The sequence below is a fragment of the Lepidochelys kempii genome, chromosome 5 (genome assembly GCF_965140265.1).
Source record: "Lepidochelys kempii isolate rLepKem1 chromosome 5, rLepKem1.hap2, whole genome shotgun sequence".
NCBI lineage: Eukaryota > Metazoa > Chordata > Testudines > Cheloniidae > Lepidochelys > Lepidochelys kempii.
Window position 1 is genome coordinate 61,491,168 of NC_133260.1, and position 27,385 is coordinate 61,518,552.

Genomic DNA, 27,385 nt, shown 5'->3' on the forward strand with positions numbered 1-27,385 from the left:
TGAAAATAAAGTGAAGTACCTTGATTGGGGCAGGGGATTGGGGTACAGGAAGGGGTGCGGGCTCTGGGAGGAAGTTTGGATGCAGGCTCTGAGCTGGGGCAGGGGGTGGGGAGAGGTTCGGGCTCTGGGAGGAAGCTTGGAAGTGGGGTGCATGCTCTGGGATGGGGCGAGGGTTGGGGTGTGGGAGGGAGGCAGTGCTTACCTCGGGCAGCTCCCAGCACACACACACACACACCCCGACCCACCCACCCACCCACCCTCTGGCAGCGGCTCCTAGGCAGGGGGGGGAGTAGGCGCAGGAAGGGGGTCTCCGCGCACCACTGCCTGCAGGCACATTCCCCGCAGCTTTCATTGGCCACAGTTCCCGGCCAATGGGAGCTGCAGTCTTGGTGTTCAGGGCAGGGGCAGCGTGCAGAGACACACACACACACAGGGGCCACAGGGACATGCCAGCTGCTTCTGGGAGTCAAGTGGCACGGAGGGAGGGAAGCAGAGCGGGCAGGGAGCCACCTTAGCCCTGCTGCTGGCACGTCTCTGGGCTGCCCTTGGAGGGAGGAGGCGAGTAGGTCTGGGTAGCGCGCGGAGCCGCCTCCTCCCCCCACAGGGGTGCACAGAGACGTGCCAGCAGCTGACCGCTTCCCGGAGCGGTCTGGGGCCACCGGCCACAGCATGCAGGCAACCTGCCTGCCTGAGCCCTGCTGTGCTGTAGCCTGGACTCAGGGGCAGGTTGTCAGATATTTGTCCTGCATTTTGGGGGCCCCCCCTCTATCGCTGGGGGCCCCGTGCCACCACATGGTTTGTTTCATAGTGAATCCACTCCTGAGCACCAGTCTACTTTGCTTACAAGTTACATGGCACTGTTCTACAAATGTTACGACCCAGCCCCTCTTAAAGTGAGGCTGTCCCTCTTGACAAAACTTAACATTGCAAAGCATATGAAATACATATATAGTTCCCTTGCCAAAACATCAAATTAAGCAGAACAATGTTGAGAAATGTTTTCATGTTTATCATGAGAATGTTTTTAAATTGCCAAATACAGTAGACTGTAAAAGGGTAAAATATACTCCAGCTATTGTAATTACATAACTCATGTAATCCAGAGCAGTGGAAGGACACCTAGAGCAGTGGAGGTTATATTGCATTTTATAGAACTTCCTTATGAAATTCGGGGGGTGGGAGGGTTGTTTTTTTAAAAACACAAGAACCACTCATTCATTATCTGCAATATTTTGTCCTGGTTTTGACCAGTCTAAGCATGATACCTATGTCTTCCTCCCTACATTTTCAAACTAAAAATATCACCCAGTTAAAGAAAATTTTCACTCATTCCAAAGTTAACATTTTTAAAGTTAGTCCTTGTAATGATCTTCAGTGATGAAAAATCGTTAAAGAGAAATATCCATTTTATAAACTCTTGCTTAAAAGTGATTTTGATTCTAAGATCAAGAAGCAAAAGTAATTTAACAATTTTCCTGATCTCTCTCAAAACACTGGGAAGCTATATAAAGGCCCGGATTCAGCAGAGCACTTATGGCTCAATGAAGTCAGTGGTTAAAGTTAAGCTTAGGCTTTGATTCTGCACAGATTTTTGCAATAATGAACTTTACATATGAGGAGTCCCATTGACTTCAATGGCATAAAGTTCAGAACACACACATCTTTACAGAATCCGGGGCAGAATTTGTTCAGTGCTGACTAACTCAAATATACATACACTTTATAGATTCTTCCTGACACTCAAAAACTGAAGTGCACCTTTTAATTCAGTTACTCATTTCTCCCATAGCTAAAGATCAAAGAAGATTGATATATTCTTGTACCATATTTTCAAATAATTATTTCTGCAAAAGTATTTGATTGCTTAGACATACACTAACTCTAGAGTGACTCACATATCCTGAACTTTTCTAGTAGAGAATCCATTGTAGGAGTCGACAGACCTATTAACAACAAGCATCATCACTTAACTTCAAGCTGACAGCCATAAGAGTGACAGCTTTGAACAACACCTTCCTTCAATAATGAAAAAAATGACTATTTCAGCCTGAAAAATTACTGCAGTGTGCGTGAAACATTTGCTAGTAGTGTCTGACAAATATTCTGCAAGTTCATATATATTTTAGAAATAACTTGTATTATCACAGATGCTATTTGTGCTGGTATTTGTACATAGGCACAAAACAGGTTCACTTTTCTATATTATGCGAGAAAAGAAGTTACCCAACCAGAGCAGTACCGATAAATTAAAGTAAATGGGGCACATCATCAGGCTGTAACAGATACAGGGCTTTCCTACATGGGAAAGTTACACAAGTATAAGATGGTGTGAATTTAAACCACTTGAGTTATACTAATATAACTCCCTGTGAATGCCCTTATGAGGGAATGAGAATGCCTTTTTCTGATTTAGTTTATGTCACTGTCTTTTTGTAATGTACTTTAAACCACTTCCATTCTTATAAGAGCATCAACATGGTGGAGTTACACCCATATGATTATGGCAATTTAACTATACTGGTATAGTTTATCAGTGCAACTGGAAAAGTTTCTTGTGTAGACAAGCCCATAGCGAGGCATACAGAATTACTCTGGCAGTGTTAATGTCATGATGTGCCCTGATGTCACCAGTATGTTTGATTAACGGATTACTCCTGAAAAGTCCCAGATCGTACAACCACTTACAGATGTTTAACTTTTAATTACATATGCTCATAAAACTTTTAATTCAATGGAACTACTAAAATGCATGAAATTACACACAGTGCAGAGTCAACCTGTGGAACTCTTTGCCAGAGGACATTGTGAAGGCCAAGACCATAACAGGGCTCAAGAAGAACTAGATATGTGTATGAAGGATAGGTCCATCAATGGCTACTAGCCAGGATGGGCAGGGATGCAAAACCATGCTCTATTTGCCAGAATCTTGGAACAGGCAGCACAGGATGGATCACTTGTTGATTACCTGTTCTATTCATTCCCTCTGAAGCACCTGGCATTGGCTGCTGTCAGAAGACAGCATACTGGGCTAGATGGACCATTGGTCTGATCCAGTATGGCCATTTTTATGTTCTTATTAAGTGGTGGTAGGATCAGAGCCAGAGTTTTTCAGTGTTCCCTAGTCACAACTTTTCTAAGACTCCAAAAGTTGCAAACCAAACTATGAACATGGAACCCTATGCCTACAAATGTCATATGACAGGATCAAAGCCTAGAAGACATACTGTTAGCATTATGCAAAGCACAATCCCCAAATACTCACACAAAACTTCAATTTTTGTTAATGGCAATGTGGCCTGAATAAAAGACTTCAGATTTACACAGAGCAGAATGTGGCCCACAGTGGAACATGTGCACATTTTGTTTTTAAATTGTGTCCTTATATTTAGCCAGGAAATCAGAATGATATTGGAATCATTTGCACTGTGAAGAGAGAAGACCCTTCAGTGCACCAGATGGTGATGTTGATTACTTTTCCCTGGGCCTGATAGCCTTGACAATCGCCTCTACACTCACTTTCCCTCTTAAATACACGGTGCCCCCATACGTTCAGTTTAAACAGTGGTGCAAACACACGCTCCTCCCACAGCCTGAGGCTCTCCCTCCTGTGTGCACGTGCAAGACACACAGCTGGCAAGAGTGAAGCTTACACTTAGTCACACTCTTCTTTCCTAAGCAGGTTTCAAAGTAACAGCCCTGTTAGTCTGTATCCGCAAAAAGAAAAGGAGGACTTGTGGCACCTTAGAGGCTAAGAAATTTAGCTCAGGAAAGCTTATGCTCAAATAAATGTGTTGTGGCACCTTAGTGACTAAGTCCTCCTTTTCTTTTTTCCTAAGCAGGTTTGCCTCCCTTTCTAGGGCGTTTGAAGGGAGCTGGGTTTACCTGCACCTCCCGTGGAGCCTGACTTTCCTCTGCCTTGCACCTGCTGTCCCATTAACACCTTTTCAGAGCGCGGGGAAGGGAATGCTACCGAACCAAGAGGCGCCTGTTTCCCGCCCACACTTTACCCAAGCGGCGTGGCGCCGCGGCGGAGACCACAGGGCTCTCCAAGCTCAGGGGAATAAGGACGCTCTCCCGCCCCCTCAGCCGGAGCTGTCAGTGGTACCGGGGGAGAGGGACTCACCGCGCTGCCCTCGGCTCCCTCGTCTTCGCTCCGCGCGGCTCTGGGCTCGTCCTGCAGCAGCTGCTCCAGGCAGGTGGTGCCGGGCAGAGAGGAGCTCTTCTGGTGGGTCAGGTGTGCTGCGGGGCGGTGTCCCTCCTCCCCTCCTGCCTTGTCCGCGCGGGCTGGGGCAGCGGGGGGCAGCGGGGAGGAGGAGAGCGAGGAGGAGACGGGAAAGCCGGCACGGCGGCCTGGCGGCTGCTGCCCCTTGCCCTGGTGGAGCAGGTGCTCGCGGAGGCGGCGCAGGGCGGAGGCGGGCTCGCCGCCCGGCTCCAGCGGCTCGGCCGAGGAGCAGCACAGGTTGGGCTGCGAGGAGGAGAAGACGCGGTCCAGCACCTGCTTCCGCCTCTTGAAGCCGCTCCACCTGGCGCCGGGCAGCGGGTCCCCCTTGCTGCTGCCCGCAGGAGGCGCGGCGGGGGGCTGGGGCTCCGCAGTGCGGCGCTCCGCGCCGGACCTGCCGCTCCTGGCTTTGCTGCCCAGCTGCAGGCTCTTCCAGAGCCAGGCCTGGAAGGAAGCCGCCGGCTCGGGCTCGCTGGGCTTGTCCCCAGCAGCAGCCCGCGGCTCCATCCTCTTCCTCCCGCCTTCACTCCCCCGCGGCTCCTGCTTTGGCGGAGGCTGCGGGAGCAAGAGCAGCAGAGTCCGCTGGCTCTGGGCCGCTTCAATCCAGCCCCGGGTGGGGAGGAAGCTGCGCCCGCCCTCGCAGCGGGATGCGCACGGGGGCCGCCGCCGCCGCCTCCTGGTGCTGCAGCAGCCCCGGCTCTTTCCACCGGCCGGCTGCCAGCGGGCGCAGCAGCTCGATGGGCCAAACCGGCGGCACTAAAGTTTACCTGGCTCCCTTTCCCTAATTCCCTTCCTGTGGCTGCGGGCGGTTTTCACTGCCCGCGGGAGCCGGCTGCTGGCTAGGGCGGGGGGTTAACAAACACGTGCGCGATCATGGGGCAAACCCAAAACCGGGGGGAGGAATCATCGCTTCAGATCAGGATGGAAAGTTTGAAACGATAAATCCGCAGATAGTCCCCTGGCGGTTGCGGGCTGCTATGAACCCAGACAGCCCTGCTGCTGCGCAGATTGGGGCTGAGCTCCCAGGTGATTCTGCAAACGCTTTTATCACGGCGCCAACCGTGAAAGTTAGGAGTTTATGGAGGGACGCTGATTAATTGGCCCACAGTATAGTCACAGCTGCGGAGGGGATGATGAGTGAGTGGCTTGTCACCGTACGCATCCAAAGTTGTAATATAAGCGGGTTCTCCCTGCCTCCTGTTTTCCCTTCCACATCCGACTGCATGTGCGACCAGTCTCTATGAGAGAGAGAATATAACAATCAGCAGATACTGTCATTTAACCAGTAGGTATGGCAACTATAAAAATGACTGCAACCCTGTGATTCCTTGCAGGCTAGTTCCGGGAAGTGGTGGGGATTAAAGGCATAGCATCTATATGTAGACTAAAACAATGCTTGCGGGTTATGATTTCCATTTATAGCACGAATGTCTGCTACTTGCTCCCTATTTCCCACACCGCGATGCGTGCAGATAGGGCCGGACTGGATCTGAGGTCTCGGACTTGTTCCGCACGATTACCTTGAGCTGCTGTACCGCCAGAGGTTTTCCTTCCAGAGCTCTACAACTGTCCTACATTGGCCTCACGCGCGTGAGGGTTAGTTTGCTCACGATGGGAACTGGGCTTTTGCATATGGAGACTCAAGTTGAGGAAATTAATCTGAAATTATAGGCAAGCGATGTCTGGCAAATCTCCTTTCATGTATTTCAGAGTAGCAGCTGTGTTAGTCTGTATCCGCAAAAAGAAAAGGAGTACTTGTGGCACCTTAGAGACTAACAAATTTATTTGATAATAAGCTTATGCTCAAATAAATTTGTTAGTCTCCTAAAATGCCACAAGTCCTCCTTTCCTTCGATGGAAAGGCTGAAACAGCTGACTTTTCTGCCAGGCCCACTTGCTTGGGGATAAGCCTTTAATTCTCAGTGCCTCCAGCAGTATCTTAAGGTAACATTGTCTTCCTAATAGAAATTGTGAGGACCTTTCAACATAGATCATTATGAATACCTGACCTATTCTCCCAATAGTATTTTCTCTAAAGCCATTCACAGAAGTGTCGCTGTTGAAAGTGATGCTATGGAAGTGATGCTGGAGCAATGATTGTTACTGCATCAGTCATTTTAAATAATCGCAGACATCACAGAAAACATTGACCTTAGTACACAATTTATCCAGAGGTACATGATAATAATGTACATGACATCTTCTGGTTTGTAGCTATATCCATATCAAGTCTTGCTTTTCTGAAGGTATGAGAAAAATCATCTAGTGGGTTCCAATTTTCTGTGCAGCTAGAAAGCTTGTCTCTCTCAACAACAGAAGTTGGTCCTATAAAAGATATTACCTCTCCCATCTTGTCTCTTATTACATTGAATTGTCTATTCCTATCACAACACACACAAAATGTAGGTAAACAATAGAACAACAATCAGGGATTAGCTCTCACAATACAATTTTGGATCTCTCTGAACCTTTGTTGTTTATTTATTTAAAAAGTTGAGGGATTCAAATGGTGCCTTTTAGAACTGCATTCCACCATCACCAGCAAGGCCAAAGTAAGGAAGTACACAAAAGGCCAGATCCTTACCTCATGTGCCTCAATGAAGCTTTATTGACATCACTAATGTACACTAGCTGAGAATCTGGCCCTGAGTATTAAGGACACTTGCTGAAATTCATGCTACTGTTTACATTAAACTGTAAGTCTAATGGGTATGTTGCTAATGTAGTACATTAGTACATAAGAAAGTTTTGTTGATGTAAATGGTGTTTATTGTGCTGAGCGAAATGATAAGAAGGGCAGAAACTCCACTTGTTGCATCCCAGAAAATGAGAAAGAGAAGATGTCCTGTCAGAATAAATAGAAGCAATTATGCACAAGGACAGTCATAGAGGACCAGGTTTTCAGTAATGTTTTGCCTACAGAATATACAGGTGCAAACAGCTGCACTTGCAAAATACATAATGACAAGGTGCAAAATTGCATATGCAAATACCTGTACATGTTTTGCACATGTAGCTTCCAGTTTGCATATGAAAACATATATTTTGCAAATCGCCTTCAGCGCCTCTGAAAATCTGGCCACTAAAGTCACTCTTGACATATGTCAAAATTCCCAAGAGGAGAAAACAAAAAAAGGACAGAGTTAATGCTAAAAAGCTAGCAACCAAGACAAACTTCATTATTTAACCACAAGAGCCAGAGTACAAAGCTGGGAATATTTAATATAAGGATTCAAACTAACATCCAAAAAGACAAATAGCAAGAAAAAAATTTATTTTTGCCCTTACTTTTCACTGTCTGAAATCTGGATGCCTGATAGGTAACTGGATGCTGAACTGCTACAATTCCCGGCCAGCCCTAAATTACAAGTAGATCATTCATTTTCCTAGAATGAATTCAATGTGGGCAGGCCCTTTGCTGTCTTTCCAAAACCATATTTACAGAACAGAAGTTGACCAGTGACTAAACTGGACTGCTCCCTAGTAATCTTGCTTTCTTTGAAACCATTGCCTAGTTTCCCATTAAATTCAATTGGAGCAGAGTTGACCCCCGGTTTGGCGTAATAATCATGCAAACTCATGGGGTAGGTCTTTACTGCAAAGTTAGCCTGGGAAATTGGCACCCAAGTCAGAGCACTGGTGCTAGGCTAACCCAGGTATGAGCATCCCTAAAGTTGGAGTCTGGGAATGCTTAGGTGAGGAAAATGGGACTGGGATGAGGAGTCAGAGATGGGGAAGGGACAGAACTTGGACAGAGACAGGTTGGATAGAACAAGGCAGAAGGGGACAAGCTTGGGAGGCAATTGGCGGAAGAGTCTGTGCCCGCTAAAGAAAACTTCTTTCCAGAGATTTGAGTGGAATCTAAGATTCCTGAATCTCATCATTCCCCTGCCATCCATAAATACCTTTGAAACCTGTGCCAAAGTCTCCCATGCCCCTCTAGAGCTGGTCTACATAGCAATAGTAGCTTGTCATTCTCTATCAGTTACTCCATTAGCCAAATGGCAGAGGTGTGTGCCATGAATCTAAAGCAGTGGTGGGCAACCTGCGGCTCATCAGAGTAATCCACTGGCAGGCCGCCAGACAGTTTGTTTACATTTGCATGGAAATCTGCCATGCAAATGCTCCCAATGGCTGCTGTTCGCCGTTCCCAGCGAATAGGAGCTGCGGGACACGGCACAGGCTGCAGGGACATGCTGGCTGTTATGTCCCGCAGCTCCCATTGGCTGGAAATGGCAAACCGCGGCCACTGGGCTGTGGGCGGCCATGCAAATGTAAACAAACTGTCTGGTGGCCTCCCAGTGGATTACCCTGATGGGCCACGTGCGGCCCGCGGGCTGACCACCACTGATCTAAAGGTTCCAACCCTGCTGATGAACCATGTAGGTGTGATTATGATGGATTCCACATGATGTAATTTTTGCTTTTTCAATTTGCTTTTTTAACCTATGAAATTATACCCAAAAAATGTTAAAAGAACATTATTGCAAAGTCAAGCACTCAAAAGTTAGGAAATGCTAGAATTAAGGTTGCCTGGGCAACATAAATTTGCTGCCTATGCATTATAATACAGTTAATTGCATGATCACATATTACTTTTTCCTACAGGACCCCTGCCTTATTCAGTATACAGGATGGACCTGCTATGGGGATGAATCTGTGAAGGTTGTGCAGTGAAAAAGACTCTTGTCTGAAGGGCCTCATCTCATTTGTTGCAGAGGTTGAAAGGTGTGTAGTGAAAGGTCTTGTGAGTCAAGCTGTTCAATTACAGCAACTCACACCATCCTCGGGGTGAAACAGATCCAAGATTGGAAGGCAGTCTAATGATCCATGGCAAAATTGCAAGAAGTCATGATGGCATAATCTGGCATTAATCAGAAGCAACTCATCATAAACAGGTCCATAAGAAAGGGAGTTATTGTACATGTTGAATTCTCTGAGCTAAATTACCTTTTGAAACCTTATTGTAAATCTGGAAGGAGGATCATAGCAAGGAGGCTTATGCCATTGTAAAACCAGAAGTCACATTAATTTTGAAATTCCTAGTTTGAATGAGACAAGAGTGACAATGCAATGGCATATGGGACTTCACACCAAAAATAAATAATATTTTCACAATGTGGAAATAAGGTTTTATACAATGCAAATATATAATTTATATTTGGAAAAAAGTACTTGTCTGTGTTTTGTCATTAGTTGCTGTGCTGCTCTATGTTTATCTATGTTTCTATAGATTAAAACTGAGACAAATACAGAGTGACTCAATAACTCAAGCAAGAGGCAGAGAAAATACAGAGTAGATAACTACTTTTTCATTTTCACTGTTACTGTCAGAAAGGAAGAAAAATCTTGTGAGATAAAAGCAGTCTTCAGTACTCTATGAGGCATTTCCTAGTTCTTGCTGTAAGTCACACAAGGCTAACCCAAGCCTGTTTCAAGTTGAAAAATAAAAGTGACATTTTTATAGATTCATATATTCCAAGGCCACAAGAGACCATTGTGAACATCTAATCTGACCTCCTGTACATAACACAGACCATAGAACTTCCCCCAAATAATTATTTTTTGAAAAAATCCAATCTTGATTTAAAAATTGTCAATGATGAAGAATCCACCACAACCCTTGGTAAATTGTTCCAATGGTTAATTACTTTCACTGTTAAAAATATATGCCTTATTTTGAGTCTGAATTTGTCTAGCTTCAGCTTCCAGCCAGTGGAACCTGTTTTACCTTGCTCTGCAAGACTGAAAAGCCTGTTATTAAATATTTGTTCACTATTTTAGATATTTACGGACTGTAGTCAAGTCACTCCTTCACCTTCTCTTTGTTAAGCTAAATGTATTGCGCTCTTTGAGTCTATCACTATAAGGCATATTTTCTAATCCTTTAACAATTCTTGTGGGTCTTCTCTGAACCATCTCCAATATAACAATTCCTTCTTGAATTGTGGAGTCCAAAACTAGACACAACATTGCCAGAGTGGTCTCCCCAGTGCCAAATATAGAGGTAAAATAACCTCTCTACTCCTACTCAAGATTGCTCTTTTTATGCATCCCAGGATCATATTGGCTCTTTTGGCCACAGCGTCACACTGGGAGTTCATGTTCAGCTGATATCCTCCATGACCTCAAAATCTTTTTCAGAATCACTGCTTCCCATTCTGTAAATATGGCCTACATCTTTTTTCCTAAACATATACATTTACATTTAGCCATATTAAAATGCATATTGTTTGCTTATGCCCATTTTACCAAGCAACCCGGATAACTTTGTATCAGTTAATCTGTCCTCTTCCTTACTTCAGTGGTTCTCAAACTAGGGCCACCGCTTGTTCAGGGAAAGCCCCTGGAGGGCCAGGCCGGTTTGTTTACCTGCCGCGTCCACAGGTTCGGCCGATCACGGCTTCCACTGGCCGCTGTTCGCCGCTCCAGGCCTATAGGGACTGCGAGCATTGGCCTGGAGCACCGAACCACGGCCAGGGGGAGCCACGATTGGCTGAACCTGCGGATGCAGCAGGTAAACAAACCGGTCCGGCCCACCAGGGGCTTTCCCTGAACAAGCGGCGGCCCGAGTTTGAGAACCACTGCCTTACTTACCACTCCCCTAATTTTTAAGTCATTTGCAAATTTGATCAATTATGACTTTATTTTTTCTTTTAGGTGATGGATAAAAATGTTAAATAATGTAGGGCCAAGAATCAATCCCTGTGGAACCTCACTGGAAACACACCTGCTCAATGGTGATTTCCCATTTACAGTTACATTTTGAGACCTATCATTTATCCATTTTAAATCCATTTAATGAATTCCACATTAATTTTATATCATTCTAGTGTTTTAATCAAAATTTTGTGCGGTAACCTAGTCAAACACCTTACTGTAGTCTCAATATATTATGTCAACACTATTACCTTTATCCACCAAACTAGTAATCTCATAAAAAAAAGATATTAAATTAATTTGACAGGATCTATTTTCCATAAATTAATTAATTACATTATCCTCTTTTAACTCTTTATTGAGTCCCATATCACCTGCTCCATTATCTTGGTCAGGATTGATGTCAGGCTGATAGGCCTATAATTACCTAGGTTATCCTGTTTACCCTTTTAATAAATTGGCATAACGTTAGCTTTCTTGCAGTCTTCTGGAACTTGCCCAGTGCTCCAGAAGTTGCTGAAAATCAACATTAGCAGTCCAATGAGCTCCTCAACCAGTTCTTTTAAAACTGTTGGATGCAAGTTATCTGGATCTGGACCTGATTTAAAAATGTCTAACTTTAGTACCTACTATTTAACATCCTCCTGAGATACTAGTGGAACTGAAAGAGTGTTATCATCACTATATGATGAAACTATATCATGTTTTCCCCCAAATACAGAACAGAAATATTTATTGAACACTTCTGTCTTTTCCGCATTATTATTGATAATTCTATCATTTCCATCTAGTAATGGAGCAATATCATTGTCATGATTCATTTTGTTCCTAATATATTTTTTAAAACCCTTCTTATTATCCTTAACTCTGCCGGCTATAGATTTCTCCTTGTGTCCCTTTGCATCCCTTATCAATTTTCTACAATTTCTATTTTCTGATTTATATTCATTACTATCAACTTCCCCTGTTTTCCATTTGTTATATATTATTTTTGTATTTTTATAGCAGCCTTCACTTTGCCTCTAAGTGAAGTCAGTTTTTTAACCAGTACTGCATTTTTCCTTCATAGTGGTGTTCTTAAATGGTTGTCAATTATCAGTCACATTTTTCTGATTAAGTTCTTCCTCTCAGTGAATTTAGCTCATAATTGTTTTCAGCTTTGTGAAATTAGCTTTATTAAAGCACCAAGTATATACATTAGTTGTCTGGGCTCTATTCTGTTTGGACATTTTAAATGTAATCCAGTCATGATCACTTGTACCTAAACTACCATTAATTTTTAGTTCTGAGATCAATTCCTCTTTATTGTTTAAGACAAGGTCCAAAAAAGAATTCCCCCATTTTGTGTGCAATACTTTTGGAGTTAGGAAATTGTCATGTAGAAATTCCAAGAATGTTTCGTACTGGCAGCATGATATCTCCAATATATGTCACACAAATTGAAGTTCCTAATAATAACACAGATTTTTTTTTCTACGCATTATAGATAGGTGCATAAAGAGGCAGTCATCCTGTTCCCTGGTGTGATTTGGTGGTCTGTAGGAGACACCAACTAGTATCCCATATTGTGCTTTACCTGTTAGGACACTGGTCCATAAGCATTCAAGACTCATAGACTTTAAGGTCACAAAAGACCATCATAATAATCTAGTCTGATCTCCTGCACATTGAAGGCCACAAGATAATTTTCTTCTGAGTTATCAGTGACTTGGAAACTAATGCTCTTTTTGACATGCTATGTACTATGCATTGCATACATTTATTTTCTAACACACTTAGGGGTTGATCCAAAGCCCACAGAAGTCAATAAGAATCTTTCCACTTCTATAAGATTTGAATCAATCCCTGCTATTTCTCCCTATTCTTAGGTTCATATAGATCTGAAATTTCTAATTCTGATACTTTCCCCCTAAGCCCCAAAATCCAGATACATTAGGAAAATTTTGAAATATACATAGATTAGTGTTGGGCTAAAAATATTTTACCATCTGGTTAGTTCAGGCTACATAATTTGGATATAGATTTGACCTTTCCCAAGTTAAAGGGTATTTCCCAAGATCTGGGATTTTTGTTTCAGGTACTGTAGCAATAGAAGCCAATAGCAAAGACTGGAACCACATTTTCCCAAAATTTGTAGGTGTTCAAAACTGGTGTTACAGTCTCATCCTCTTTCTACTCCCAATATTAGTTTGGTTTGGCATATCCTGAATTTGTTTCCCCCCCCACACACACCTTTTTCCTGCTGGTGGGATATTCTTCTTTAAAAATGTCACAGTTCTTGAGGGTTTTTCTTACTTCCTCTCACTCTGTGCTACAGTTTGCTCTCGTCAGTTTTTGAAGATAATGCCTATGTCGTGGACTTCTTCTTTTCTCTGTTGATATTTATATAGATATCTTGAAAACAACATAAAATAAGAGAAGTTTGCTGTGAAGCTCTAGAATTCTTATTAGCTCTGCAAAATGCCTTAGCTTTCATATTATATAAATTATTTTAACCTATTACTGGGTTTACAGATGTATTGAGGAAAAATGTGTCTGAGCACTCAGACATTAATGTGTGACAGTGTGGCTTCAAAATCCATTCTTAATACAAAATAGCTCCCTTTTTAATGTTGACAAAGTAACATGGAAGATTTTAGGATAAATTGTAACAAGAACTTAGGTACATTTATTGGCAGTTAGTTACTCTCCTTTGAGTTAATATTTGTACATCTGATATTTTTGCAAAATTTCTAGCCTTCTTTTTAAACTATTTAGCTGTAGGTTTAGTCACTTATATTGATGCCTGTGATAGTTCCTCTAATAACTACAAATCCCAAGGCCTAGAACAGCATTTCTGCTGAATAGTTTGTGTAAAGGAGCAGAAAGCTCATGCAGGGAAAGTCCACAAGTCCAGTATATTGTGATATGACATCCACAGCAATTCTCCTCAGGGGGATTTTGAATGATGGGAAGTCCATCAAGACACCCACAAAAATGGGTGTGACCAGTGATTCTGTATGTTTAAAACACTTCTGCACTGGAGGAGTGCAATAGGTTGCATCTTCTTCTTCTACCCCTATCCACAGTGGCTAGCAACCAACCAGTTATGTCAGTTGCCTGGCCCTACATATATGATCCATTATCCACAATAGTAAATAGAAAGACTCTCATTGACATTAATAGGACTGTCTTTCCTTCAGCGCTCCTGCCTTGAATCCACAATTCCATGTGAACAAGCCCTCTTACTTGGTCTTTGCTCCCCTTTTCAGGATTGGACCTTGTATAAATAAATGCACCTTATTTATTATTATTAACTTTCTGGACCTTTTACAGCTTAAATTTGTATCCATGGTCTTTTATTTGACATCTGACATCTACTTAAATACATTTTTCTTCTGTTCTTCAGAATTCTTCGTACCTCAGTGGCTTCTCCACTTAATATATGAAAACATCAATGAAGAGGAACATGGTTACATTCCAATACACCACTTTGAAAATAAACCCTTTTACTGTCAGGTCATACTGCAAATCTTCACATTTAGAGTTCCTTCAGGGCTTCCTCACATGGCATTGCACAGAGTTCTTACTCATATGAGGTGATGACCCCTCTCACCTCCAGTTGAAGTTAAACATTGTTGTACAGCCATGCAGATTCTTCTATTTCCTCTCACATCCTAAAACTATCTGCCACCTTGAGAGGGGTGATCAAAATTAAAACGAGCCAAGGCCTACTGGTGCAAGGTTCTTATTGAGAGATGAAGAACTGGGAGTCATTTGAGGGATTGCATTTGGAAGTGAACTTTTTATTTGTTGAAGGTTTTATTTATTGATATTTCAGGTCATTTATGTGTTGGGATCCCCCTGCTCCCAGCCTCTTTGCTTCACATAAATAACTCAGAGATTCTCCCTTTTGTAGATACCATTTTATAGTTTATTTACAGTGTTTCACTCAACCACCTTTTACAAACTAGTGCAGTCTCAGTATTTACAATGCTATTCAGTTTTACTACTCCTTCCACAAAAAGGGGCAGAAAGGTGTCTCCTCCCAGAGAACTCCCTTTTGTGAGGCCCCACTAGACTTCTCCCATCCCACTCCTCCCCCCAACCTTCTCCTGTGCTCTTTAATTCAGTTTCCTTGTTAATGGGTAATTAGCTCATTATATTCCCAGCCCTAATCTGATCTGGTAATTAGGAACTCCTCTCCTTCATCAGGAAGGGGGAGGGGGAGCTAACTGATTAAAGTGCACAGAGTGTTGGTTTAGTGGCTAATTCCCAGTACTCTGTCACAGTTAACAATAAAACATTTCAACTACAGTGTTTTAGGGGAGGGATAGCTCAGTGGTTTGAGCACTAAACCCAGGGTTGTGAGCTCACTCCTTGAGGGGGCCATCTGGGGCAAAAATTGGGGATTGGTCCTGCTTTGAGCAGGGGGTTGGACTAGGTGACCTCCTGAGGTCCCTTCCAACCCTGAGATTCTATGACATAGAAGTACATACTTAGCTATATAATAAGATTTCAGGATTGTCACCTGTCTGTGTCATGCTGAAGCATAGAATCTCTGTTGAATCAGTGGGAAGTGATGGAAACAGCTACAAGCATGACTGAGAACTCTTTTTGCTCAGAATATCACCAGGTTCAATCATCAGTTGGTATTTGTTTGATATGTTACTGTCCAATTTTTAAGTTCTCAGACATTTTGACTTTGTGAATTACATGCATGCAGTGTACAACTATAGTAAGGCATGTTTCTATGCCACACCAAGAGTCCTAAATCATTGTGATGATAGAGGTAATTCAGCCATCCACTACCCTTACTCTACAGTTAATTTGCATGCTACAATTTCATTAGTTGTATGAAGGAGATTGCACAGATGATGGATTACTTGGCCCCGTTGTTAGGATAAAGGTATTCAGGCCTGTCTGCAAAGGCCTGTACTTTAAGAATTTAGGTGTATTCTTATCACTTGGCTAGTTCTAGAGGTATAAAAGAAGAATCAAGATCACTGTCTGCTGGTGTAAGGGCCTTCTCTTACTGTGACAGTCTGAGGCCCTGTTCTTAGGCTAAGGTCTTTGGCTAAGCAGCAGAGGCAGCCATAAGCTAGGAAGCAAACAGTCACATCCTCACATTCCAAACTAGTCATATTGAAATAAGGTGCTATTGGGCTGTTAGGCACTATCAGGACAGGATTGTATTCCTATCACCTCCAGAGAAAGGGAAGTGCCTAGAAAATGTAAAAGGAAACTTAGTTTGATAGCATCCTGTCTGGCAAGAACTCACTTATCAATAGCTGGGATGTGAAATCCTCACTTCTGTATTGTCTTGCCATGATAGTTCCCACTTTGCTATTGTTTGTCTGTATAATCTCTGTCTGGTTCTGTGATTGTTCCTGTCTGCTGTATAATTAATTTTGCTGGGTGTAAACTAATTAAGGTGGTGGGATATAATTGGTTACATAATCATGTTACAATATGTTAGGATTGGTTAGTTAAATTTCAGGAAAATGATTGGTTAAGGTATAGCTAAGCAGAGCTCAAGTTTTACTATATAATCTGTAGTCAATGAGGAAGTGGGTGGGTGGGGGAGATGGGAACAGGGAATGGGGGTAAGAAAATTGGAATCATGTTTTGCTAAAGGGGGAAATGGGAATGGGAGTAAGGAAGTTGGAATCATGTTTGGCTAAGGGTAGGAATGGGATCAGGGACACAGGTGTAAGGCTCTGTGGTGTCAGGGCTGGGAAGGAGGATACTAAGGAAGGAAACGGGAATCATGCTTGCTGGAAGTTCACCCCAAGAAACATCGAATTGTTTGCACCTTTGGACTTCGGGTATTGTTGCTCTCTGTTCATGCGAGAAGGACCAGGGAAGTAAGTGGGTGAAGGAATAAGCCCCGTAACACCCGTTACCACATCCGTGCGCCCAACTGCCACCTACACAAATCTCCCATCACAATACAATTCACACACAATATAACCAGCACTCACAATTAGCCCAAACACACATAGCCCCTCACCACAGCATGCACCCTACATTTGCCACTTGCAAAAAGTTTCCCAGAACAACCCCCCTAGTCACAAAACAGAACTATCACACACAATAATCCCAGACATCACTGTGAAGTGTAGACTGCCTATTGAGTTAGTGTGAAGTGATGGAAACAATGACACACATGACTGAGAGCTCTTTTTTTTTCACAATATCACCAGGTTCAGTCATCACTGGGATTCACAATCAGCTGCTGTCCAGTTTTGAAGTTCTTAGCATTGTTGGCTTTTTTTAAACACACAGACACATGATTATACAGATTAGACCTGTGAACTAGCATGGACTTTCAGCTACTAGATTTCTTTAAAAATCCCATTCAGTTCCTTGTCTCAAAAGGTTGCCAACAATGGTGCCAATTGTGGTATTAAATTTGTCAATATCAAATGTACCAGTACCATTGCCAAAAATTAATTTCACTTATGTCACCAAAGAGAAGGACTTTTGTCCATGAGACTTTCACCAGAACTGGTTTCAAGCCAGTAACCTAATGGTGGAAGACATCTTCCCATGAACCATTATTAATCCCAGTAGCCATCTAAAAAGAGATTGTTTTTTAAATCTGACCCTATGTTTTTCTGGTATTTAATATCTCTGTATGTTAAGCATGATTTCTATATTGATTATCCATTTAACATCCTATGCATTGTGAAGAACCAGTATCCTTTTGATAGTGAACGAATTTTTTTTCAGCAACATCCTCTACAAATTTTTGATCGGTGTGCGAATATCACACTTCACAGTACCAGTATATGCTGTTCTAACAACGATAAAATAAAGAGAACATAAAAGTCCTTAAAAACTGTAGCAATAACACAAATTATTTCCTCTGCTCACCACAAACAACTACATGTCTTAAACTGCAATTATGTTATTCCTCAAATTCGCATTAACCTCTTACTGAGATCAGGCAAGGCTCTGTTGGACTTTTTCCAACAGGCAGCCTTCTTCAGGAAACTCATTTGTGACATATTATGTTGTAAATGGTTTACAAGAGGTGCAAAAATTGTGTCATTAAATCCAAATTGCCAAAGGTGTACAATTTATACACATGTCTTCTGTGTTGAAGCCCCAGGTGTGTACCCAAGGTGTGTGCTGCTTTCCTGAAAAATGTACATTCTCATGTGATATTGTTTACCTTAAATGTTTTATGAAGTTTCACACACTGCTTTGGGGTGGTTATCTGCTGTCTCCATTCCCCACTGATAACTACTTGTAGTTCACAGCCATAAGATTACATTTTATTTACAAGTCTTCAGCACCCACTTTTCTTTACATCAAAAATAATTAAAACTTTAGTAGAGATTTTGAACCTTCTTATTGAATGTGAATCTGAAGAAATGGTAGGGAAGAGGTTCTCAAACTGATCTATGGAGTGCTTGTTGGTGGTTCACAGAAAGCTAATAGTCATAGTGTTGGTTCCTTGTCTCCACCAGTGTAATTCCAATAAAAAGATACAAATACTTTCCTTTACCCATAAGCAGCAGTATAGTTATTACAGGTATATTATATGTTTGCAAATGGGAGGGCAGGAACTCTGTGCAATTGTGAATGGGAATGGAGACTGTCTCTGCATTAGGATGTGGTTGGAGCTAAAAAATTTGGAGAACTTCTGTGTTAAAACAACTTTGCACATTATGGAATACCACAAAGCCTCAAACAGCAGTATCTATAGTTAAGGCTAAAGTTTTGTCACGACTATGATCAGTAAAAGTCAGGGACAAGTCACGGGAAATAAACAAAAATTCACGACAGCCCGTGACCCGTCCCTGACTTTCACTAAAAATATCCCTGACAACAGGAGTAGTAGGTTCAGCATCCACTGCTGCTGGGGCTCCCAGGTCCCCAACCAATGCAGTGTGTGGGAGCTCCAGGGTCCCCCTACCCCTGGGGCTGGGCTGCAGCGGGGTCCCCTCGCCCCGGGCAGCTGGTAGCTGCAGGGTCCCCCAGCCACTGGCTGCAGCAGCAGCTGGGCAGCTGCAGTTCTGCCAGCCCCACACCACATCAGTGGGAGACCTGGGAGCCCCAGCAGCAGTGGGTGCTGAACCCACCTACCCTTTTTGTCAGGAATATTTTTAGTGAAAGTCAGGGACAGGTCACAAGCTGCCATGAATTTTTGTTTATTTCCCGTGACCTGTCCATGGCTTTTACTAAAAATATCCATAACAAAAACTTACCTATGATTAATGTTTTCTGGCCACCTCACTTCTGCTTAAATCTCCACTATGAAGCACAACACAGCTGGATTCATGCTGCAGATACGTGGGCCCTGGTGCATAACAAGAGTTGCCCAACTGAAAATGTCACCTATATTTTAAAATAAAGAACTGACACTTTAAAGAGATAAAGTGCAAAGGAGACACCTTCTTTACTGTATGTTTTATTATGTACATGTGAAGGAGAGCTCAGGGAAGGGAAGGCTTCAGTTGTGTTTCCTCCTCTCTGTGTTGTGTTTTCAAACACAAAAATGTTATAGTGAGCTTAACTAAACAGGGGAACCACTAACCTGATGACTAGTTATGAAGGATCCATCCTGCAGTTGGAACTTGACAAGTTGAAAGCCAAGTAATCTTTTTCCCTGACTATGGCTACCCTTATCGTAGGAGATATTATGGGAGAGCTCTATATGTGTATATATGTAAATATCTAGTTAGTAGCAGCTGGTGCTCAAACATATACAGCACAGATCCTGTGTTTTGTTGGTCCAATGAGACGTGTGCACTGCAAATGGCTTCCCATGTGTCTCTGTACATCAGCTGTTAACAGGAGATGAGCTAAGGTTGTTTCACTTGGAAATTCATCTTTCCTTATCTTACAGTTTGTATCCAAGAAGTTTGGGCCTTCCAGAGACTAAACTGTTGCCTTCTCCTTCTGTCTTTTGTTGTATTGGAGGCTTGGTAATGGTATTATGATAGAATCAATTACAGGAATTTAGTTCTACTGATACCTGCCATGTGACCATATTATACCCATTTGTAACACTGATCCATGTCATGTGACTGAGGCCAGGAAATAGCAAGAACTCTCTTATTAGTATTCCTAAATATCATGCTCTTATGATAGCTGTGTCTTTGTTATTTTACTACATTATATTATACCTCTCTAACAATCCAAAATAATGACTGTTGGTTGGTAAGCCTGATGATATAGAAAGCAATGTGTATATTTTACTCACACCAAAATCTTACAGATAATTTCTCATCTGATGCAGCCACCTCCTCCAATTTACAGGTACTCTAACAGCTACCAGGTGAGTCTTCTCTTTTACTGGTTTTTTTTCAAGTTCATGTTCATATTTTGCTTTTCCCTTCTGCCTACATTAGCCCTAAATTATTTGGTCTCTGTCTCACTCTTCTTTTGACTTGTATACCCTCTTTTTTACTCTTGCTTAGAATTCTCCTTTGTCTTGCACTTTTCTTTCATTGTTTCACAGAGCTTCAGACCTCTAGAAACTAAGACTCAGTCTTGGTTATTTTCTCTTTGTTGCAATATAAATTTTAACCTTACCATCTTGAGTTGAACTAAGTTAAGGGTCTTTAAAATTTCACAATGCTTTAGGCAATATTATGAAGTAAAAAATAAATTAATAACCAAGCAATGTTAAACATTATTAAATGATCTATTGTTGCTTGACATACATGCGTATTTAAAGAAATTTTTTATGAAAGATATTTCAGTTGTTACTTGTGGTTGGATAGATTTGTTCCTAGCCACAATTAGTTAGCTATTTTCCAATCTTCCAAGTATCCATGAGCAAAATTTTGCATTGGTGGGAGTGGGGGAATTATTGTTATTAGTAATTTCTCTTTTGTAATGAATGTTACAGATTTTTTAAAAACAACAACACTGATCAAAAACTGGATAATTATTCATTGAACAAATTTACTGATATTTGCTTATTCAAAAATAATTTTGAATTTATTCACCAAATAAATCAACAAATTGCATAAGCTTAGGAGATACTAATATGCTACAATAAATCATTTTACATATAATGTATTCATCAAATACAAACAAAATTTTATGAGGAATGTGTTAGATTTATAATATTTGACCAGTGGTAACATATACACAATTTCAATATCATAGTGAATCATGCAACTATTGCAATATTTATTTTACTTAGATTTATAAGATCTTTGATAGATGCCCACACTATGCTCTGTGTACCCATTACATAAATTAAAATATACAATTTAAAATATCATGAAATGCAATATACTGTCATACAAAGGCCTGCTCATCTCACCTCGAAACATAAATATATCCACCAACAAATATAGTAAAAATACCTCCCCCCATAATAATCCCCTCCATTAATCTTTAACCCACTCCCTTCTTTGAAGTCTGCTTGAAAAGCTAAGAAATTTCAGCTATGGTGGACCAAAAAGGGATGAAGGGGAAATTAATTTCCAAAATCTTGCACTTCTCACAAAGGTGCTAGTAGCCATTCCAAGTTAAAATAAGGAGACTCCACTTTAGTGCCTCCACTGATTTCAGCTGTGACCGTGTATCTAGGAAGGGAGGTGATCTCTGAGATAACCTATAAAGCCCTAAATAGTTAGGGCCCTGGTTTACACCTCCACCTTGAATTTCATCTGGAAGGCTATGGAATCCAGCGCAGATTCCAGAGTACTGGAATAAAGTGAAACTGCTTATTATTCTGCACTAGCTTCAGTTTTTAGCACAGTTGTTAGTGTGCAGCCTCCACACACCGTGCAGTACCTAAATCTGATCTTGAGGTGACAAAAGACATGGATAGTTGTTGAAAGGGCATCCTTGGAGGAATGAGGGGAAAGGTCTGTCTCAGGTCCAGATTAAGATAGACCAACTGTGGGCACATGCCTAGGTCCTCAGTCCTGAAGTTCTGTGATGCCCTCAAAATCTTGAAAGATATGTTTCTAGCTCTAATGGTTCTGAAGGAAACCTTGAAAACATGCCCTGAATGTACCCTGTACACTGACGACTAACTGTATCTGCAGACAGTCTGAATCCAACAGCTATGACAGGCCCCATTCATCTTATAGTGCTGTAAACACTGAAAAACATTGCCCGCCACCAAAAACATCCCAACAAGGGACCTGCATGGAGTGTTCTCTGCTGGGGTGCTATTGGTATCAACCTCTTGGCCTCTTTCCAATTGTGAGACAAACTCACTTACCATGTTGTTAAACTGGGTTGCAAACTCTTTGGGGAGGTCTTCCAAAGTGTTTGTACCCCTCTTTTGGGTCCAACTCAGTACAAATAAATAAAATATGTTCTTACTGCATCTTTCCCTTCCCACAGGGCCTGAGGAGCCCAAGCCCTCATAAACATAACCTCCATGAACCTGGATTCTTTTTCAACCTTCTCAGCTTCCCTAAAGTGGTAACTGATGGGAAGTAGTTGCTGCAGTTGAATGCCCAAATAAGAACAGCCAGGGCAAGCTGCAAAGTCTACAAAGCTGCAAAGTCTGTCTTGACCAATGATCCTCCCACCCCCATATCAATCCCAAAATACTTCTGTCCAACCCTCCTCACACAACATAAAAATCAGTTTCTTTTGCCTAACAATTTCAAGTGTCCCATCCAACTCGCTATCCAAAAATATTTAATCCACCTATTCCAACCACTATCAGAAAAACTTTATGGTGCCATCTACATATTTTTAAACACGAAGGATAAACGTGCTGTAAAATTTCATGAATATCATTAAATGGATCAGATTTGGTTTCATGTAAAAAAAAAAAAAGAGTAGAGAAAATACAATTTCTGGATCACCTTCAAGAAGATGAGCACAAAATGGATTATAAAAAGCCCATATTCTGCACATTTATTCTAAAGGTTTGTTGTAGTGAGTCTTTCCAGAATCTCAGTTGCATACAATCACTGCCTCTAATGGCTCGCTAGTGGTATGGATTTCCAATGGAAGCAACTGTATGGACTGCAGCCAATAAAAAGTGTCTATCTACCTTTTAACTTTGTTTAAATAATTCCAAAATATTTTAATAAATATTCAGATCTATTTCTAATTTGGTTTCAGCACCATATTCATCCTTCCACACCCAGATTTCTGTTTTGTTTTATCAAAATGTAAACTCACTGGGACATGGAACATGCCTTACTCTGTGATTTGCAAAGTGCCATTCATCTTTACAGCACCACAGTAAACATTAATAATATGGGTATAATACTTAGTTCACAGGGGTGTTGGGAGGGTAAATTAATGAATCTTTGTAAAGTGTTTTGAGATTCTCAGATGGAAGGCACTATATAATTGCAAAACATTACCCACAATTAGAGTTGGTGCAAAACTTAAGTCTTTTCCTATCATTACAGCAAGAAGTGTTTTACAAGAAATCAGTACACTATATGAACGTACACTAGCTGCAAGAAGATACTGTTATGGATGCTGTACACATAGGCAGGGCCGGCTCCAGCGAACCCTGGAAGCGAACCCTGCAGGTGCTTGGGGCGGCAAATGTATGGGGGCGGCAGGACTTGGGGCTCTGGGGCGGCAATCTGCCCTCAGCGGCGGAGGGAATTTGGGGGCTGCTCGGTGGAAATTCGGAGGGCGAGGACGTGACTCTTCTTCAGTCCCCGCACCATCACTCCGCCTCTGTGTTTGGTGGCAAGGTTTGTTTTTTGTTTTTGTTTTTTTACCACTTGGGGCGGCAAAAACGCTGGAGACTGCCCTGCACATAAGACTCGGAAAGTCACTACCACATGCAGGCAAATAGCTCCCTTGCACCCCCCTCCCCTTTGCTGGCAAACCTTCTTGCCAGAGTGACAGTGATATGTACAGACTAGACCACAGGTTTGTAGTTATTTAATAAAAGCAGAATATCACATGCTGAGAGAGCCTGCTGTCTGCATCTTTCATTGCCACTATTTCCCATTTCATGTAATTAGAGTTTAAAAAAGACTATTCATGTGTTCTGCGTTTTTACAAGGATCTGACTAACTGCCATCCACACAGATTTCCAGGCTGCTCTGCCTGTTAGGATGCTGGGAATGGGGATGATGATGTCTGCTTGGATTAAGTCAAGGTGACATCTCTCTCAGTTCAGTTCAGGTCATTCTCCACTGCAGGGTTAATTGCCTTCAAACTAGACCCATGGAGGATAGTGAACTAGCAAAACTCTTGAGGCTTTCCAGTGACTTTTAGCATAACTGCTCGTTAGTAGCAACTAATGTAACCTAACGAGATATTTTCAAGCATTTGTCAGAATCAATAGTGTGGTATATGGCCTCTATCATTCAGTGTCCTCTTTCTTTCAATTAATCTATGCATCAGTGCCTGTTTTCTTGTTTACATAGGCAAGGATATGTTGTTCAATATCTATATAACTGTGAACCACAAGCTGATCCCCATGCTGGCCCAAACAGTGAAATGCAGTCATAAACTTGATGGCTCCAGTCTTCTGAGAATCCCCCCAATGTGAAGCATTCCTCAGGTGAGGGAGAGCTCCTAAAGCAGGCTGTTTGGATTCTTGGGGAGCCAAAAAACCAGAACTCCTGAATAGTGGCATGTCTGGGATGTGACAATGCCCAGTATTTCTTTTAAACAGCACTTCTCCATGTTTCTTATTTGGCTATTTATCTGTCGTCTTCATGGCTTTTGGCAGACAGTACAGAGAAAAGCAGCCCTGTGGCTGACCTGCTTAAACTTGGAACTGGTATGGCCACTAGCTACCCCAGGATTGAGTAGGTGAGGGGGTTGGGATAAAGGCAGTGTTAAGGCACCTTTGAGCCCCGCTATCCCATTGAGTTGTGCTTAACACAGCTCAGAGTATGAGCCAAAAAGTGGTTAACTATTTTTTTAAATCTTCCTGGCTGTTTTTTCTCTTTGTATAACTACACCTTTACACTTTTCTGGTTAGGAATGTAGGTCTCCTTACTCATGGTGTCTTGTGCTTGATATCTTTTCTGTTCACTTAGGGCCAGAGTCAAAGCCCACTGAAATCAATGGGATTCTTTCAACTGACTTCAATGTGCTTTGGATTGGACCCTCATGCTTTTGTTATCAGTTTTCAAAAGTGACATAAAATTCAATAGTATCACCTGGCTAGGTATGAACAGAAAGCTGAGTTTGGGATCATCGCTCTCGACAAATGGTGCAATTAACTCTCCCACATCTGCTGTTACTCGGAAGAGGACAACACTTGTTTTCAGTTTGGTTTCTTGAAGTTGTTGCCAAATCTCATTCAGCTACCTTAATTTAAATTGCACCCCTTGTGCACTGAAAATGTAGCTAATATTGGCAAAACTACAAAACTGTCTCATTAATACAGTTGTTTCTGATTTACTGCTTTCATCTTTCAGGTATTTTGCCACCACATACTTTGATATGGTATCTTGCACCACAACCAAAGGCTGGTTTCAGCTTCTGCAAGTAATCTATTCAGTTCAACATTTGAAAACTCAGTGAACATGGAAATGTTAACCAAAGTTACTGCTGAAAGATTGTCAGCAACATTAAGCAGGCAAAATGATAAGTGTTGGTATAACTAATGACCAAACAATAATTTGGATCTGAGTCTTGCTGAAACACTTGTTTGTTGAGCTTGGGCTTCCTCTTGTGGATATCTTGACAGGCTAAAAATAAGTCAAGGTCCTTAAGCTATTTCTATAATATGTTTAAGCAAGACCAGACTAAATTTGTTCTCACATCACAGACCTGGCTAACCACAGCACATCTATTACCTGAATGTGTTTAATAGGTTTGTAAATCGTAAATGTGTGTTCTAGTGGTGAGCTGATGTTAGTGCTGAATGACCTGGCTTTACATTAACTGATGATGTTCAAGCCCAGTAAAACAACATGAGTAATATATATCCCTGGGACAAAGTTGGTCTCTTTAATGCCAGTGCTTTCTGAAGTTGTGAGCAGAATCTGTCAGAAAACTCCCTTACATTGCTGTATGCATTGGAGATGAAGAGTTCTAGAGCATGGTTTAGTTGAGAGGCAGAAAAATAAAACGTGGAGGTGGATTTGTTCTGGAGAAGGTTGGCTTAGGAATGGTCTTTAACTCTGAATGAGCTCAAATGAACAGGAATTGGGACTCCGGTTATTCCATAGCTCAAGCAGAGCCCAACTGGAATGAAAGCAACCTGGAGAATGTGGTTTGAGAGTCTGAGGACTGACAATAGATAGAAGGTTCCATGTTACTGAAAATACAAATGTCTGCCAGTGCTGGAGAACTGAAGAGAGTTGTTCATTTCTCTACAGTGAGAACTGAGGGGGTTTGATTCTCTGTGACAACCATTTTCTGACCTAAGATTAGAAGAATTTCTGATTGTCGGTTCACTACAATATTCCAGGAGCAGTGTAGCTTTACAGTGGCATTCCTCTGGTTGGGCAACTGTATTTTCTGCAGTCTTTAACACTGAAATGGGATCAATTTATAGAACATTAGTCTCTCATCCATCAGGATACGGTAACTCCTCACTTAAAGTCGTCCCGGTTAACGTTGTTTCGTTGTTACATTGCTGATCAATTAGGGAACATGCTCATTTAAAATTGTCCAATGCTCCCTTATAATGTTGTTTGGCAGCCGCCTGCTTTGTCCACTGCTTGCAGGAAGAGCAGCCCATTGCAGCTAGCTGGTGGGGGCCTGGAACCAGGGTGGACCAGCAGCCCCCCATCAGCTCCCTGCTCCCCTAAGTTCCCTGTGCAGCACTTACCCAGCAGGCTATCAATTGCGGGCAGTTCAGCCATCCCTCCCCCCACTGCCATGTGCTGCTCCTGCCCTCTGCCTTGGAGCTGCTCCCAGGAGCCTCCTGCTTGCTGTGTAGGGGAGGGGCTAATGTCAGGGTGCCCTCCTCCCCCCTATTCCTGCCCCCCACTTACCCCTTCTCCATATAGAGCAGGGTGGGGACAGGACAGGGCTTAGGATGGAGAGAGCTTGCTGGCCACAGCTGCTGTCTCAACTTCCTAATTTTTTTAAAGGCAATGTACTTAGAATGGGGTCAGCGTACTTAAAGGGGCAATGCGCATCTCTCTCTCTCCCATATATAATATAGTTTTTTGTCTGGTGAAAAAAATTTCCCTGGAACCTAACCCCCCCCTATTTACATTAATTCTTATGGGGAAATTGGATTCGCTTAACATAGTTTGGCTTAAAGTCGCATTTTTCAGGAACATAACTAGAACGTCAGGCAAAGGGAAAGAATGCTGGAAATGCAGTTAATCAACAGTCACTTTTGTAACAATCATCCAGTGAAGTGAGCAGTAGCTCATGAAAGCTTATGCTCAAATAAATTTGTTAGTCTCTAAGGTGCCACAAGTACTCCTTTTCTTTTTAATCATTTATGGAATTGTTACAATATAATAGAGTCTCTGCAATGGTGGGAACTGCCACTGGCTGCAGAAAGAATTATCTGTTTCTGATTCCACTTTTGCATTCTTTCTTACCCATAACATTTTTATTATCTGTTAGTATTGACTCTCTCTGTTCATCCATCTCAATCCATAGGTGAGATACCAGATACCAAAATGAATGATA

At 42.0% G+C, this 27,385-nt stretch overlaps 1 protein-coding gene across 11 annotated transcripts in view; it reads right to left on the minus strand.

The window, feature by feature from the left end:
- MCTP1 (multiple C2 and transmembrane domain containing 1) overlaps nucleotides 1-27,385 on the minus strand; it is a 476,976-nt gene that overhangs the window by 442,509 nt on the left and 7,082 nt on the right. For 6 of the 11 annotated variants that reach the window (XR_012158969.1, XM_073344510.1, XM_073344512.1 and 3 more), the window contains exon 2: nucleotides 4,124-5,457. Coding sequence is in view for 5 of the 11 variants with exons in the window: in XM_073344510.1 (XP_073200611.1) it covers nucleotides 4,124-4,726 (603 nt within the window). In the remaining 6 variants the exon portion in view is untranslated. Of the gene's footprint in view, nucleotides 1-4,123; nucleotides 5,458-27,385 lie in introns of those variants that run through there. The other 5 variants (XM_073344516.1, XM_073344515.1, XM_073344518.1 and 2 more) reach the window with 4 other exon arrangements.